Source organism: Pseudopodoces humilis, chromosome 4 (genome assembly GCF_049639895.1).
Source record: "Pseudopodoces humilis isolate 2021_Gansu_Grassland_sample_001 chromosome 4, ASM4963989v1, whole genome shotgun sequence".
In the NCBI taxonomy this organism is placed as follows: Eukaryota; Metazoa; Chordata; class Aves; order Passeriformes; family Paridae; genus Pseudopodoces; species Pseudopodoces humilis.
Window position 1 is genome coordinate 55,547,643 of NC_142203.1, and position 18,287 is coordinate 55,565,929.

An 18,287-nucleotide genomic window follows, 5' to 3' on the forward strand; every position below is an offset into this window, starting at 1 on the left:
GTGCAGCTGTACATCAAACTGGAATGTTCAGATGGGATGCAAAAATCCTACCTTACCCCACCAACACCATCTTTTGTCTCTCCTACTGACAGACTTGAAGAATGAGACAAGAACCAGAAAATTGATCTAATATTTTCCAGCCTTCTTTCTCCTGCAACATGACTTTTTTCTTCATCTGCTACACAAAAATCTATTATTCTGTTAATAGGTATTGTTAAAGTTAGTATTTTTGTGTAGGACTAAACACTATTTTAATCCACAAACTAGAATCTATACTTTGCTGATGAACACCATGACAGATAAAAAACCCCAATCCAACTGTTCTGCAGTAAGTCAAGTAATGGTCTAGGAGTAACTCTTTGTCTTGTGTTATGACATCACTCTAGCTAAAAGCATAACTCTAGCTAAAAGATGTCCACCTAAGGATGCCTAATTTAAAATACTAATTTTAAAATACAGTAAGATGTTAGGTCCAGCTGCTTACTTTGTAGTGTTTTCAGGTAAGAAGTATAATTAGTGGGTGATGTGGTGAGGAAAAAAACCCCACAGCTATGCAAAGATCTACTTGCTATTCAGATCAGTTATCTCTTAACACTATATTTAATGTATTTATATACTGTGTAAGATACCAGTAGAAGTTCATACACAGCTTGTTTTAGACAGAATATTCTTATCTTAACAAAAAGAATTAAGAAGGAAAGAAGCCATCACTCCAGCCTGTGAAAAAGAGAAGAAACCTGGCAGCACTGGCTTCCCTGTTATCACTCAGTTGTCATGATGTTATTTTCAGTAAGTAAAATTCTTTCTGCTTAAGACCTCTCAAATTCTCCACTTGTAAAGTTCTATTTAATATTGTAATTCTAAAATACTTACATGACAAATAAGGTGTATTTTATTGTGATCTTCCTATCTAAACAGTCTTTATGGAAAATCATAAGATAAAGCCACTAAAAGCAATAATCTTAAAAATGACAGTTCTGAAAAACACAGAGTGCTTTTTATAGTTCTATGAGAATGATAAAAACAGACCATTTCAGATGATCGGGTCACTGAATGATATTGGTGTGGAAATGGACACATGGCCTAATCGTGCAAACTTACAGCACGTTCTATTAAGATTCAATTTTTGAAAATTATTCAAACTCTTTACAGGCCTAAAGGCAGAGACTAGCTAACCAGACACTACCAAGCCTGAAAATTTCTATTTAAAGTTTTTTTTGAGGATATTAGTACACGTCCAAAAGTTCTACTAAAAACCATTCTACTAGACATGATGGACTTTGACATGCACAGGGAAGGAGTTCTATTTCTGTAACAGATCACATGAAAAATCCTAGTATGACTGTAAAAGTAAACTATTGCATCATGCTATATTAATTAATGCAGAAGTAATTTTAAAAACTATCAGATGTTCAGTTATAATTGTTAATGTAGTGTCAAATCATATAAATCTGATGGATACAATGGCATTTCTTCAAGCACCCTAATGACACTCTCAAAATGACTAGATTCCTTGTCCTCATTAATAGTTCTAACATCAACACCTTTCACTTTTATACTTTCCTCACATGAAACAACTTGGGCAGATATCCAACCAAGTGATTTCTTAAATGCAACTTATAAAATTCTTGCTTTGAAACTGAAGACCCTACCTTTGTAACCTACCAACCAGTGCTTCTGATATATGTAACGACATACATATTTACATACTCCACAGCATTTGCAAATGTGCAACTATAAAAAATGCTATTAGCATTAGAGTATTAGAATCTGTTTTGCTTTTTAAGGCTTGTAACATGTGACAAAGAAAATAATTATTTAATAATTAGTAGCTATTTGTTGATTCTTAGTAAAATAGGACAAATACTATAAGTTTGGACTGTCCCGGTTGTTACAAACCATTAGGCAGAAAAGCACACAAGGTTCTGGAAATCCCTGCTTAAATATTTCACCAAAATTGAACAAAACTAAATAGCAAGCTGCAAACAGACGTACACAAAATGTTAGAGAAAGTTTCCTAACTAACAGAGCTTGCAAGATTAGAAAAGCCTTTCAAACAGAGCATTAGGGATAAAGAGTTTAGCCATTTTAAATTCATCTTCATTAGCTGATAAAGAGGATTATACGACGTGCCTACCTGAAACACAGGAAATAAAGCACTTTTCTGCTGTGTTCTAGCTCTTCAGATCTTAAGTAACCCTACAAATCCTACTGCCAAGAACTTTATTTTGTACTTTGACTACAGAGGTGGGAAAGGTATAGGATGTCCAACGTTCTGTTCACCCTTTCCTTTGTTAGGACATTCTCTGTTAATAAGCCGTGAAAGGAATTGCTTTCAGCTAATACAAAAAGTTTGCTGCATTAATAATTTTCTTTGCACATAGCCAGCAACTCTGCCTTGCTTCTACCAAATATTTGATTCAAACCCAGGGATTTTGCAAAGATTAGAGGTGTGCTTCACTATTTGATGACTTAATTAGATGTTAACTTACAGAAGCAATGTAAATAGGATCTAAATTTCCTGGAAGGGCTCTTAATGTTTTTCACATTATTTATTGATATTAATAAACAAATATTTTTCATATCTGGATTAAAAAATACATGTATGTAAATAATGTCTCCATAGGGTATAGCAAATCTAAGAATATTTGCCTGGGAGTAAATTGAGAGTTCAATAAAACCTCGAGAATTAGCCCCCCAGCACTGTATGATATGCATTCTATTGGTTTACGGGTCTTAAAAAACTCACAAAATCCTATTTGCTGTTTATTGAAAGTGAACAAAAGTCCTAAGGCTGTACAAACAATTGACACCAAAATGATTTTAATGAAAAACACTATTTCTTATAAAAGAAACATAGCACACCACTATTAAACACATAAACAACTTCTCCTTAGCTATGTAACTGTGCACTTTTGTTTTGCTTTAAGTTTGATTTAAATAAAAAAATTGCAAGCATTTACTGTCCTTAAGTTGCATTTTAATATTTAAGAGAACACGTAACTTTTTAAATTAAAAATATTTTTCACCTGGTACGAGCTGTCTCTCATTCCATTCACTTGTGATTAAAACCTCTAGGATTTTTATGTGGTGTTCTGTATTATCAGAGCTGCAAGAGATGGATTAGGCAGTAAGAACTAGGAGAAATACCAAAGTTTACTTTAAATTAGTAAAAAAAAATTGAAAGAATTTACCACAATGCCCTCACATCAGAAATAAGGTCAGAAAATTATTTAATTAATCTTAATTTGTATATAACTAATTAATATTTACAGTACAAAATATGGTAAAGATGACCCACATACCTTGCTATCTGGAATTTGAAAAGCAGAGGGCTGAAAATTTCAGCCAGAGACCTTGCATTCAAGAGATTTTTGCTGGAGGCTTGACAAACTCTGAGGAAATGTTTCAGCAAATACTGGAGTGTGAGCCAATACTGGGGAGGTATATTTGGAGATCTGATCAGTTTCTTCAGCAACTGAGCATATTCCTCTGAGCTCTGCACTTCTGCAAGCAAACAGATAAATGGTTCTTGAAACCAGCACAGGAACATTCAAGTAAAATGAAACTATATGTGACTCCTTTAGAAAGACCAATTTTACAGAAAAAAATAATTCTGTCCTTCATTAGATCCTAAAGATTTATTTCTTCTTTTAAAAGAAATTAAATGCTCAGGAAAGAGTAAAGAACAAGTATTTAAAAGTCAAATGGAAACAGATATGCATTTTGGTAAAAACCACAATCTGTTCAGAGTGTACTGGTAGAAGTCTGTCTTGTGTTTAGTGTCACACATGATTGGGTAATTCTGAGATGCACTAGATAAGTCTCACAGGTGCTGTTCTAACTTTGAAGGTTACCAGTAACAATATCCTGTCCTAAGATATATAACAGAATACTTGGCCCATGTGCTGAAAGCCTATAAGCTGTACTTGTTTGAAATGACCACTGTAGATGATGAATCTCACATGCATGTATTTCTCACTTCATAATCTGCAACCCCAATGTTACACAGCACTACATGACCTCTAATACATTTACTTTGTCAGCACTGATAAAAAGTTAAAAATTAGCTTTCTGTGTACAGGTAAGTCCTTGATTTTTTCCCCCAGTACTTCTATAGTATTTCTAGTTACTAAAATGAAGAGAACTGTGTTATCCCTTATATTTTACATTATGTTTTCTTCAATAAATAATGGAATCATGCAGAATAATGTCTTGATCTGAACTGAAACAGCTTTAGTCAAAATGGGTAAAGGTATATTTATAGCTTCTGAGATGCTGCCAGGTTGTGTAGAATTTTTTCTTTTCTGTGGGTGACAGCTGAACCACCAGATACTCAGAATTCTAATAAAAGCCTTTTTGTTTGACATTTGAAATAATGTGATAATCATACCTTGAGCTACAGAAATCATATCACTGTAAACAGCTGCTGGAATGATGGGATTCGGCAGGTCCAGGATATACCTCTTAAGAGCATCTGATAAAGTGTGGACATCAAATGTCTCTAAATCTAATGAAGAGGCATCTAAAGGGAAGAGCAACATGCTTTTTAGACTTCAGAAAGTGGAAAAAAATATTCAAGCTGATAATAAGCCAAAATTGCTAACTTAAATCTGGTTCATGAGGAACAATTCCTAAGAATGTAAGACAGCAAGAAACATCTTTGAGATGAAGAACACAGAGTTTAACACCATGGCCGGTCCCTTGGCATCTGATAAACCAAATGGTTTCCACAACTGTGTGTGGCCTTCTGTCACATACAATTCAGGGCTGAACTCAGAGTAACAGTAGTGACTTGCTGATTCTTGGCAATGTTATGGAACATCAGAATATTTTTAACAGGTCTCTGTTTTATGTGTAAATATTTTGTATAAGAAGTAAGTACTAATCAAAGGTTTGGTCAAATGCAGCTTTTCTACAGGGAGCTATTTCTATTATGACTGAAAGTTTGATTAACATCTTGGGGATCCAAGTCTGCAAATATTTATGTAAGTATGCTGAAACAAATACACGTGCAGAACTATTTTATGCAGCTGTTGGGATTTATCTTGTAACACTTGATATCCTTCCAGGATAGTTATGACTTGGGATAAGGTTTGGGAGTGTCACATAAAGGACTACATGTTAGTGTTGGAGCAAAGAATATTGGCAGCAAAAATAAAAATGGAAGTGTGGAATAGTGGAAGCAAGGTTAGGGTTCATTCTATAACATGAAACTCTGGCACAGTAAAATCCTAAGTGTATACAAAAAGATCCATATTTTGTACAAGAATTTAGAAGCATTAAGGCTGATCAACCTTCTATCTAGCAAAGTCCCTGGTAAAATAACTATTGAATCTGTTTATCCAGTTTAAACAAAGGTAACAAGGGAGGTAGAGAACTAAGATAAATGGTGTGTCCACCAATACTGTGAAATAAGGCAGGCAAGAGGGGGTAATGAGAAACTTAGTGCTTCTCCACCTCCTTTGTTTTCCCAACAAAAAGCTTACAGTATGAGCTCAAACCTTATCAGACACCAAAGAATTTGCATGAGAGAAAAGGCATAATGAATGTCTCAGATGATATAAAACTTGCAGTGTGGGAATGATTTCTGTGAGAGCAATTATATGTCAGAGAATCCACAAATCCTTAAAGAAGTAGCTTTTATTAGTTTTTCTGCTCACAGACTATTCTTTATTTAATAAGCCAAGTTAAATCATGTTCTTCAGTGTTGACCATTTATCTGAAGTATGTACCAAATTACTATAATGAATACATGAGTAAGAATATACTTACTCTGCAGCTCTCTGGGTATAATATCATAAACAGACCCGAACTGTTCCATCTGCTGAGCTGACAAGATGTAAATCAGCTTTGATTTTGGAACTAAATAGTATTGTGTTGATGCTAACAGACAGTTATCCAATCAAAAAGTGGAGAGCATATTAACCACTAGCAGAAGAGCATACTAATGCAAGTTCACAACTTTGAGACCAAAGCTGACTTTTCTGTCTGAATTAGCATTCTGTTAATTCAAAGAGAGCAGGCAGAGGAAATGAGATCTGTCTCTATCACTGCACTTCCTATCTTAAAGAGAAGTCAGAAAAGGACACTGTTACTAAAGACAAAAGTTCTGTTTCTGTTACTCAAACCTAGCTACATTTCAAGCAAGAATACATGTAAACTATGAATTCTTCATCTCAAGAGAAAGATAAACCTTTCATAAAAGTATAACTCAGTTTAGAGACTTAAGACAGGATTCCGATAAATTAAGAGATACAATCATATTGGTGCCACAGAAAATCTGGATTTATCTGGACTGAAAAACATAAATACAATGCTAAAAATATGACTGCTATCATGAGGCTGCTAGTACCACATGCCTATCTTCTCTCTGCTTGTACACATACACTTCTTCACTCCTAACACGATCAGCATAGGACAGGATGCTCTTTCGTTTTGAAAAAGCAGACAACTCAAAGTATCATCTCTTATTCAATATGTTAATGTTTGCAATTATTAAAAATGAGGAGACTAAATCACTGTGTGAGTTTGCTTTCTTTGTCCCTTTGGCAACAAGGCATGTAACCATTTTCATTTTCTACCTCTTGTATTTTGGCAGTCTTTTAGGCAAATGAAAGCTCACACCACACATTGCACCCCAGCTTGCCAAGTCGAGGTCGAACTCTCCTCCTACTCTCATACTGAAACAGTGTTGCCATGCCAGTATATTCTGGACTGAAGAAGAAATTAAGTATACTAAAAAAGAAGAGAAATATATTTAAGGAAACTTGAATGGGTATGTGGCATTAGTGGTGTAGGTGCATTTTACTGCCTGAGAACTCAGCCTACAATATTAATTCAGTTGTCTCTTTCACTTCAGTATCACTCTGTAGCAGGTAGATAATGGGCTGCTATTGACACCGCACCTACTGAACCAAAGAAATGCCCCACAGAACTGTATGTAAACAACTGGCCATTTGTTTACAAAATAAGTAGCCTTTCAGGAATAATGTATTTTTACCATGATTCTGGAAAAAACATCTTGTTTTTCTCTGTACAGCTAGACTGTCAGTCTTTGAACAAGTGAGAGGACAAGAGATTAAAATAAATACTCTTAGAAAAAAAATGTGCAGTGGAACCATGAAAAAAAGACGACTTCTAAAAGTGAAAAATACTTTCTGTACCAAGTGTAAAAGTTAGAAAGCTTTTTTACTTATATATGTCTTTTTAATAGTATATTATTGAGAACCAGCATATATGAGTGAGAGTGATCTGACCACAAAGTCTAAGAGATTTAGAAAGAGAACTGTAAGAAGAAAGAAAACTGTACTTACCACATTCAAAAATTTGTCTTAATTCCACTGTGCTGCTTGAGCCTTGTGCTCCATACAAAGTTGAATACTCCAGACCTTCAAAACAAAATCGATGGGACATGTTCAGGGCAATATTAGTATTTTGGTGACTGTTGCCCTGATGCAATGCATTTCTGTTTTCCTCAGTAAGTACTTACAGTATAAATTAGCAATGCTTTCACCTACCACACTAAAGAATGTGATGTTTTTTTAAGGCTGTAAGACACTCTTTGTGCACTCATGCTGCTGTGTCTGCAGAAAGAGATGACCAAGGAAGATCAGAGATGCCAGTAGTCCTACATAATCTGTACAACTGTCCACTGGCCAACTGCAGAAGGCCAGGACTAGGAAACAGATTCACACTGGTGTCAGAGAAAATATCTTTATGTATCATATAATGTACCTAATAATCCACCTGAATTATTAGAAAAGACATCAATAAAGTGTTTTCAGATGAAATATACTGTTTACAACTTTCCTACATCAGTGAAAATAGAGAAGACACAAGGAAACACACAGGGATGAAGAGTGCTGATGATTTAGCACTAGTGGTGTCTCGTGAAAGCAGCAAATCCTTATGCAAACTGGTGTTAAATACTGGCCCTTCACATTGATATCAGCAAGCTCTTACTCTTTCAGGAAAGGTTTATACTCTTAAAGTGCCAGAGGAGTATGTTAGAACCTATGACCCCAAGGACAGCAGCCTGATTCTCGTCAGAATATCACTTCTGCTCTTGTTCCCCAGTTTAAGGTCCCTAAATGAAATGGACTCACTGAGCTGGTCCTTACCTCACCAGGACTATGAAAAGCAAAATCAGAGGAGGTGCCAGAAAGGTAGGAACAGGGCAAAAGAAGTATGACATTGTAAAAAAAAAGAGGGAAGCCTCAAAAGGATGGAGAGATGTCAGCACAGGAAAGCAGGATAAGGAAAAAACCCATAAAAGCAACACTATCTGACTCACTCTAAAGCAGCAATTAAAAATTGTCTTCTGAAGAATAAAACCAGTTCTTGAAACCTTTTCATTTTTTATTCTTTTGTTTTTTCCCCTGCTTTGGAGCAGAAAATTACTTTTTTCCCTGTGTGGCTGTGTATCCAACTCAATGTTATGGCGGCATTTACATAACCAGCTAAAGGCCCTTACTGGTTAGAAAAAACAAAACAATACCAAACCCGCTCCCTTACCTTCCAATAACTATCAAATGGCATTTGAGGCAAGCTTTGGTTTTGCTCTTACAGTCCAAATAGCCTATAATGGGCAGAAACCAGTGCAACAAACCTTAAAGGAGATTATTTTGGATGTTAAGTAATGTGATGCACTATCAGCTCTAGATAGAGGACATGGCAGCTCTGGATACAATTCTGCAGTCTTGGTTCACATAAGCAACAAAAAACTTTGGTAGATCTTCAGCCTACCTTTCTTTTCAATTGTCTCCACTATCTTGACAAGAATCGGTGGAGCAACATCAGGAGGTGTGAACTGCTCTGTAAGGTCTGGGAGTGAAAAAGCTGTAAAAAAAAAACAAACAAAAAATAAGCCAAGATGCAGATGAATGCAATTACTTTTATGAAAATCATGACATGCAACCAGTTAATAAAAATTATGACAATTGCATTTTTTATAGCATTTTCTTTCAGGGACACCTCAGTCCTGGATTCACTCCCCATATTGTCTAGGAAAAGGAAACACAATAAAAGTTTGCAGCCTATGGATGTGCAGAAATATAATGCAAGTAAGGAAAGAAGAAATCTTGCAGTCTGAGATATTTACATACACTGTGCACCAAGTGAAGGAGCTAAACATGTAACTGTCTGGGAGTGCCTTGTCCCCTGAGTAAAATGGGCTGAGACAAAGGCCTGAAACATCAGTAGAAAAAAGTATTTCACACTCATACACAAGCTCAGTTACTTCTGTGCATTTCAATTTTCAAGCATCATACTATTAACAGTATCATTTACTTGAAGCAAGAATTTTCTTTTCTACATGGACTGGTTAGGAATAAATAGTATAATTGGAAAGTGACACTTTGCAAATTCAAACAAAACTGCACACAGGTTTTATGCAAAGTCAGTTTTCATACAATCTAGTTTCTTCATGGAGAGAACATATTCTCTAAAGGTATGTTCTAGCTCTGTGAGGAAAGATCTATCTCTAATTACACAATTTTTATAATTAGACAAATTATGTAATTACAAAACAGTAATTCAAAAGTTCCAGACTGGTCCTGTTTAACACTTGGAAAAAAGAATGTTTACATAAAGAAACATCTGGCATAGTTTGATGGATTATGATTGATAAAGATTACAGAATCACAGAATGATTAGGTTGGAAGACACCTTCCTGACCATCAAGTCCAACCCAGCCCTAACACCTCAACTAAACCATGGCAGCGAGTGTCACATCCAGTCTTGTTTTAAATACATCCAGGGATGGTGACTCCACCACCTCCCTGGGCAGACCACTGCAATACTTTATTACCCTTTCTGTGAAAAGCTTTTTTGTAATATCCAACCTATATCTCCCTTGGCACAGCTTAAGACTGTGTCCCCTTGTTCTGTCAGTTGCTGCCTGTATAAAGAGACTCACCCCCACCGGACCACAACCTCCTTTCAGGGAGCTGTGGAGAGTGATAAGGTCACCTCTGAGTCTCCTTTTCTCCAGGCTAAACTCCCTCACCCGTTCCTCACAGGGTTTGTGCTCCAAGCCCCTCACCAGCCTCGTTGCCTCCTCTGGATGCGCTCAAGCGTCTCAACGTCCTTCCCATACTGAGGGGCCAGAACTGGACACAGAACTCCAGGTGTGGCCTCACCAGTGCCGAGTACAGGGATAGAATGACCCCCCTGCTCCTGCTGGCCACACTATTCCAGGGGCCATTGGCCTTCTTGGCCACCTGGGCACACTGCTGGCTCATGTTCAGCCACTGTCACCAGTACTCCTAGGTCCCTTTCTGCCTGGGCACTGTCCAGCCACACTGTCCCCAGCTTATAACATTGAAGGGGGTTTTTGTGGCCAAAACACAGGACTCAGTACTTGGACCTATTAAAATCCCACTGGACTCTGCCCATCCTTCCAACCATTCCAGGTCTCTCTGCAGAGCCCTCCTACCTTCCAACAGATCAACACACACTCACAGCTTAGTGTCATCTGCAAATTTACTAATGAAAGACTCAATACCTTCATCCATAATCTATAAAAATCCATAATCTATAAAAATATTGAACAGGACTGGCCCCAGCACAGACCCCTGAGGGACACCACAGGTGACTGGCCACCATCTGGGTGCAGCACCATTCACCACCACTCCCTGGGCCCGTCCATCCAGCCAGTTCCTAACCCAGCACAGAGTGCTCCTGTCCAAGCTGTGGGCTGCCAGCTGTTCCAGGAGTGTGCTGTGGGAGACAGCGTCAAAGGCCTTGCTGAAGTCCAAATAGACACATCCACAGCCTTTCCTGCATCCACTACGTGGGTCACCTGGTCATAGAAGGAGACCAGGTTAGTCAAACACAACCTGCCCCTCCTAAACCCATGCTGGCTGGGTCTGATACCCTGGCCATCCTGTAAGTGCTGCACAATGACACTCAATATAAACTGTTCCACCACTTTACTGGGTACTGAGGTCAGGCTGACTGGCCTATAATTACCAGGATCCTCCTTCCCACTCTTTTTGTGGATGGGCATCACATTGGCCAGCTTCCAGTCATCTGGAACCTCACCAGTGAGCCAGGACTGTTGGTAAATGATGGAGAGTGGCTTCACAAGCTCATCTGCCAGCTCCTCCTCACCCTGGGATGGATCCCATCTGCTCCCATGGATTTATGAACATCCAAGCAGCTCAGCAGGTCTCTGACTGCCTCCTCTTGAATAATGGGGGGACCATTCTGCTCCCTGCCACCATCTACCAGCCCAGGAGGACAGCGGTCCTGAGGACAAGCCATCTTCCCACTAAAGACTGAAGTAAAGAAGGCATTAGGCACCTCCACCTTCTCCTTATCTGCAGTTAGTAAGTTCCCTCCCGCATCCAGTAGAGAACAAAGGCTGATCTTACCCTTCCTTTTACCGCTAATATATTTATAAAAACATTTTATATTATCCTTATCAAAAGTTGCCAAATGATGTTCAAACTGAGTTTTGACCTTATTTTTTTTCCTACATGCCCTAGCATCCCCCCTATATACTTCCTGAGAGACCTGACCCTCTTTCCAAAGATGATACATCCTCTTTTTCACTGAATTAATCACGGAAGTAAAAATTGCCAGTTGCCTAAGCAACAGTGATCTCTTCTCAATTAAACTCACTATGGACAAACAGAGAGCAATTCTTGAACACACATACACAAAGGTGTCTTTATAGATATGTATAAATACATATAGGCACACCCTCTGCCCCTATTTTCAGAAGACTGAAACAAAATGATGATGATGATAACTAAGTAGAAGGAGAAAAAAAACCCCAGAAAATTATGAACAGAGAGTTTTTCATGAAAAATTTTGAGATAGCCAAAACAAATGCAATATATATCAACTGATAAAGAGATAGCAGACAATTTTGGCTGGCAATTCACCCTATTTTAGATTACATAACTTCATAAAAATGCAAACAATTTTCCTGCAGTTTAACCCCAGCTAGCAACTAAGTCCCACGCTAATGCTCAGGCACAATCTTCTGGTGGGATAGGGGTGAGAGTCAGAAGAGTAAAAGTAAGAAATTTAGTGGATTGAGGTTTTGATAGTTTAATATGGAAAGCAAAAGCCACACACAAAAGCAAAGCAAATCAAAGTATTAATTCAGTGCTTCCCATGGGCAGGCAGATGCCATCTCCAGGAGAGCAGGGTTTCATCACTGGGTAATGGCAACTTGGAAAGGCAAACACCATCCCTTTGTACATCTCCCACATTCTTATTCTTCCCCCAGATTTACTGCTGAGCACAGTGCTTGGTGGTATGGAATGTCTCTGTATCAGTTGTGGGCTGCTGTCCTGGCTGTGCCCCCTCTCAACTTGTGCATCCCCTGTCTCACTTGTGAGGAGGGGTCTGAAGCAGAAAAGGCCTTTACACTATGTAAGCCCCACTCAGCAATAATTAAAACATCCCTGTGCTATTAGCATTGTTTCCAGCATGAATCTGAAATGCAGTCCCATAATAGCTACTAAGAAGAAAATTACTTCTACTCCAGTCAAAACCAGCACAAATTTGAAAAACAGTAAGAGAGCAAGGAAAGGACAGAAGTTTGGAAGTGTAGAGAGATGAGGAGTGAGATGAAAGACAATAGTAGTAATGGAAGTGAAGCGTACTTGCAAAAAGAAGAAAAATTATGGTAACATAATGAGAGAAATACTTTCTAACCTATTCATAACTGAGGATATTAGAAAAGCATCTGTTAGTTGTAACAGTTTAACTTAGGAGGCCCAGAAGATAGCTATTCAGAGTTTCAAAAGAATTGACTATGCAGATCTGGCCTGCTGATATTTTTTAATGACTTGAGGAAAATCAGAGCAATTCCCACAGATCTAAAGAGTTCTAATACCTGACCTGCACTCTGAAAGGACAAGTAACATGCATATATGCTAGTGTCATTATAGGTCCTGGGAAAAATAAGGAAAAACTTAAAACTAGGCTCATATAAATGCAATAAAAGACAGCAAGCAGCACTGTAACTAAGAATCATCTGCACAGCTTTTTAGAGGATAGGTTCTTTCCTTAGTGGCATCTTTGTAAGCTGAAAAAGGACAATGAGTAGACATAATAAACTCCAAAATTCTGTCAGATAATTGACTTAGTATAACACTCTGATTAAAAGCTATATTCAATGGAAGCACATTATATAGGTGTATTAATGCAGAACAAGCTACTCAGAGAGCAAATGGACTTTTCAACTCTTTCCATCTTCAAATCACTTTCAGATTTGACTTTAAATCTGCTTCAACAACACAAGATGGGCTCAAGTGGAAAATGCTGCACTCTAAGCAGCCTCTGCTGAGGCATACGGAAATACAGACCGACAGATTTATAATATTAAAATCAAATAGTTCTTTTCAACTCCAAACTCTGTGTCTATCTTATGATATGGACAAATTTATTGAAATAATAAATAAAAGATAAGAGTAATATCAAATAAAATAAATAAAATAAATACAAGATTAGAATAATATCAAAGGTATGCGATGAAAATACTCAGACTGTGAGATACTAATAGACTCAAGAGAATGCTAAAGCCTTAACCTTTATATAACCTTTACATGTTTTTACCTATGAAACTTTCTGGTCCCTTAGGGAGATAGTTACATTAAATTTATCCCTCTTTATAAAATTAAGAAAATTGCATAATCTCTGAACAAAGATGCTCATCTAATTCCAGATGGAGGCAGCATGCAGCCACAGTCAGCAGTGTAAACTGAAACAGAGGAAAAGAGACAAAGAAGGATAAATTGAGACAGAGGATTGAAGTCAAAACTGACAGTTCAACCTTATCTAGTGACAGCTTGGCAGCTAAGGGACGGCCCATCCGGGCTAATAAGTACCACAGTGCTTTCTTCCATTAACCAAATTGTGCCTTGAATTGATGGCAAGACATCAACAAATATCTATCAGCAAAGGTGCATTTAGAAAAATTATTCCAATTTCCACTGACGTATACTTTCTACACGAGGAATGAAGTCAAAGCAAAGTGAAGAGGAGAACCCAGCATCAGGGGAATATGTCAGTTTGGGAAGAAGCCCCTCGCAAGGTGAAGACAAGACAATACAGAAAACAGTTTGTCTCCATGGGACATTAGGATTGGGGTGGTGTAGACTTTACCTAAATTACCTAAGCAGAGAGGGCCTATTCCTGCAGCCTTTTTGATGCTTCATGCTTTTCATCTCAATTTTAAGGAGAACTTTAGCTTAAAACCAGGTTTGTATCACAATCTGTTACAAATATCAAAAGTTTCCAAAACTTCTCTGTTAGCCTAAAATATGCATTTTAGGAGTACAGAGGATTTCTGATGTCTCTTCCTTACTTCACCCCATTCCTTTCCAAAACTGGAAACTTATGTACCCAAAGACATTGCTGAACTTTTAGATATGACATGAGACTTCAAGTGAATGACAATTTGTTCCATAAATACATAGTCTGTAAAATACTTGTATATTTGACTGAAAACTCAGGATATTCACCTCTCTTATAAGCACTATAGCAAAAAGACAGAAACTACAGAGAGATACACAATGGCAGGTCCAAAACCTGCAGTTATCAGCAACAATGCTCAGTTACAATGCTCAGAAATGCAGAAGAAAAACATTCACTTCATCAGCATGCTGAAGATAGCATGAACAAATTAAAATAATTTAACCTCCCACCTGTTCTAGGATTTCCTACTCATTGTGTCACCTTCAATATAATTAATGCATAACATTAATGCATACTGACTTTTGAGTCAAATTTCCTAACTTTTGCACAAAATAGAAAATTATGTTCATTTAAAGGTGAAATGCTTCACAAGACCAGGTAGTCAGAAAAAAAAGCCCAAAAAACTTAGCAGTACTCAAAGAACTGGAGTCACTTTATTATATTTATAGAGAAGGCAGCCCAATTTGGGAACTGTGCACTTCAGTTTCAAAATGCTGAGAGGGAATCTCAGAAGCTAAACTGAAGAAAAGTACACCTAATTTCTGGGTTGTTTTGTTTTGTTTTGGTTTTTTTGTTTGTTTTTTGTTTTGTTTTTTGTTTTTTTTTACTGTATGAGCCAGAATACAAGTTATGATTAAAGAAGTCCTGATTCTAGATTAGGTGTACCATGAGAAAACCCAGGATGCATGTTAAGATTTGCAGTGGGAAAAGAAAACCTTTTATATAGGTCAGTAAAAGGTAACTGGAAAAAAAACTTCACACGCAACCTGCACTTAGTACCTGATTTCAAAGTAGTCTTTTCCTTTGAAGAACACTGTAGGGCAGCAAAGATGTTTGAAGAACCAAACTCACTCTAAAGGATTTGAACCCACTCTAAAGGATGTAGATCCCTTTGCTAAAATCCCGTATCAGGTTTTCATTTAAAGCAATAAAGCAATTTAAAGCATTTAAAACAGTATTTTGTCCCAAATGCCTCTGTTTTGTTATTTTTTTTTTTCCTTAATCGCAGGGTCTCCAAAATATAATAGTTCTCAAAACTGTCTTCCTTCTAGGTCTAGCAGTGGGTCTCCAGATAGTACAGAAGCTTCTGATGACACTTCATAAAAGCTGGATTTTCCACAAGCTCCACTTTTACCTTGCCACAGTAAGAACCAGTGAGATGAACCACAAATCAATTTGCAAACTCTTCCCTCTTCCTATTACAGACAGGACTGAACAGCTCTAAGGCAATGGCAGTGTGTGGGAGATGAGAGCATACCTTACATTCAAGGGTTGCCAGCACAGCTACAAAGTGCAAGATGAAACCAGCACACAGCTGCACCTTTTGGAAGGGTTCTCAGTAAAAAGATACAGAGTTAGTACCTGGCAATGACAAGTGGAAATTTAAAGCTGCAATTTGGCTTCAGATGCTTCTGAGACATATATTACATTACTGCTAGAAGAAGAATGAAATTGAAAAACATATATAATAAAACATCTTAAAATGTACAGTACATACCATGAAAGGGATTTTAATTTCTAAATATTTATAGACTAACTCTACTTGAATTTAACTTTGAGTAAACATTACTCCATGAGTGTTCTTATTTTTCCATTACATTAAAGTTTGTGCACATATTTTGCTTTTGATGACAACACAGTTCTATATAAAAGTCTCTTTTAATAGATTTTAAATATTATTTGAGAGCTCAGGTCTTAAGATGACCATAATACTTATGATGCATGCAGACATACTCTTTATTTATGCAGTTGTATCCACCAGCTTAACAATTTTCTATAACTTTACACACGTCCTTGTTTGAAAATCACACAATAACTCCAGACATGAAAGGTTTTACCAGTACTTAAATCCGCTATATAAACATAAGCATATTAATTAATTCAGAAGAAGAAATGCAAAGATGAGGATCATGGTCAAGCAAGTTGTGAGAATGCTCCAACAAGATTAGACAACAAACTGTAAAGAAATGACAGCTGCTCAAGCACCTAAAATACTTTGGCCAGCAGCACCATCGGTATAATGCATTATCAGCTTCCTACATAGTTCAACACGCATGGTTGCTATTGAAAATTCTGGGAAATACTGGAGCTTTCTTTATTGAAATACTATTATTTCAGCAGTTATGTACTCTACTAGGTATGGGAAATGGAATTCAAACACTGTTCCACTATTACCACCTGTCTTCCTTGAAACAGAATCTGCATTTCAATAAGGATTCATAATGTCTGAATTCAAAAGCTTATCAGTATACAATGTGGAATTCCAGTGAAGATGCATTGGAAATGAGGGTAGTTTGGCAGTTCTGCAGGGCCTTTCAGGCACTAGCATGTATTGAGCTATCCCATGTACTCCTCCAGGGTGCTGGCTGCTAGTGACTCCCATATCACAGACAGCAGAGCTTGAGGAGATTGTGCTGGGAGCACACTAAAAGCCATGCCTGCGGAAACACAAGTTCAGACCCTGGAAAATTGGAAAGCACTAGGAGGTACGTCATCACACAGATGATGATGCAGCCTGAAGCCTCTCATGGCCCTGTGGTGGAAGCTGGTACAGATGCTGAGCCTCAGCCATGGCAGCCCTCTCATCACCGGCTGTAATCAGCTGGAGAAGAAAAGGCCACATGAGCCTCACAATACATCAGAGTGAAAGGAGCCTTACTGACAAAAACTCTTAACTCTTAATGAGTGGGAATTCTGTGATCCACTGTATGTTTCTTAACAGTCTTAAAAAGTAGTGAGTTCCTGCAAAAAGTTCCAGTACAACAGTATGAAAGACTAAAAAAACCTAAACTCTAACTGGAGAAATTTTCCATAGAGATCTGTGCTTTGGGTTAAGTCTCAGACCAACACAAAGGATAAGTCTGGTATTACAATTAAATACCAAAGACCAACTCACTCTGAGATTTGAAGAGCTCAACCTTGCCTTGACATTTGCATTTTCAGATAACCTAATGGTATTTACCAGAAGAACTGTTCAGAACTCCCCAGCTACCATTAGCAAAAGATTTTAACTGGACAAAGATGAAAGACAAAATGCTGAGGGTGAAGAGAAAACCAGTGTTACTGTGTGACTCAAATAAATCAAGGACTGCAATAGATAGTAAATTCAGCTGCAACTGCTGGTGGAGAATACCCCTTCTTAGCCTCTACAGAGATGATTTAGTTTGGCTATAGTTAAATGCTACTAGAGGCTGAAAGCACCATCTAAAGTGTCAGGAAGAAGAGGTGCTCAGGGCTCAACCACTTTCTCCAGTACTAGTTTCATTAGAAAGATTTTAAAACACAACACCATTGATGGAAAAATATGAAAGAGATTTAAGCTTCCATGAATTTGACACATCATTACAAGTGGCTTGATAAGTCTGCCAACTATTACTTGTCTCTTACTTTTGTGAGACGTCATCAGTGGGACAGGCTGCAGATTTGGAATATCACAGAAGCCTTGGCAGTAGAGAAGACTAGATTCAGGAGGCCTGAAGACAGGTGAAGAGTACTACAGCACTAGAAAAATAAATGGTCATGCCCACTAACACTGTGAGCCTTTGGGCTCAGAAGAAGTCCATTTATATGGAGGCAAAAAATGTCTGAGACTCAGGATTTATTGTGATATGAATAACCCCACAGCTCTGAAGAGAAAAACGGAAATGATGCCTGCTGGTGACTTTAAATTACTGGGGCACAACTGGAAAGCTGAATGAAACTACTACCATTTTATAATCCTTGAATATTATTGTACTCAGGACAGTCTGCTTCCTCTACTGGCCAACAAGTGTTGGGTATGAACTGAAGGACAAAGTGGTAACTTGATTTACATGTTCCCTGTTAAGAGAACACTGAAGATTTTAGCC

General features: G+C 37.6%; 1 protein-coding gene across 1 annotated transcript in view; it reads right to left on the reverse strand.

Moving 5' to 3' along the window:
* Window positions 1–18,287, reverse strand: part of PIK3R1 (phosphoinositide-3-kinase regulatory subunit 1) — a 62,124-nt gene that overhangs the window by 17,988 nt on the left and 25,849 nt on the right. The window contains exons 3-7 of the mRNA XM_005530080.3: window positions 8,749–8,841; window positions 7,317–7,391; window positions 4,394–4,525; window positions 3,306–3,507; window positions 3,030–3,109 (exon numbers count right to left, since the gene is read on the reverse strand). Coding sequence (XP_005530137.1) covers window positions 3,030–3,109; window positions 3,306–3,507; window positions 4,394–4,525; window positions 7,317–7,391; window positions 8,749–8,841 — 582 coding nt within the window. The remainder of the gene's footprint in view (window positions 1–3,029; window positions 3,110–3,305; window positions 3,508–4,393; window positions 4,526–7,316; window positions 7,392–8,748; window positions 8,842–18,287) is intronic.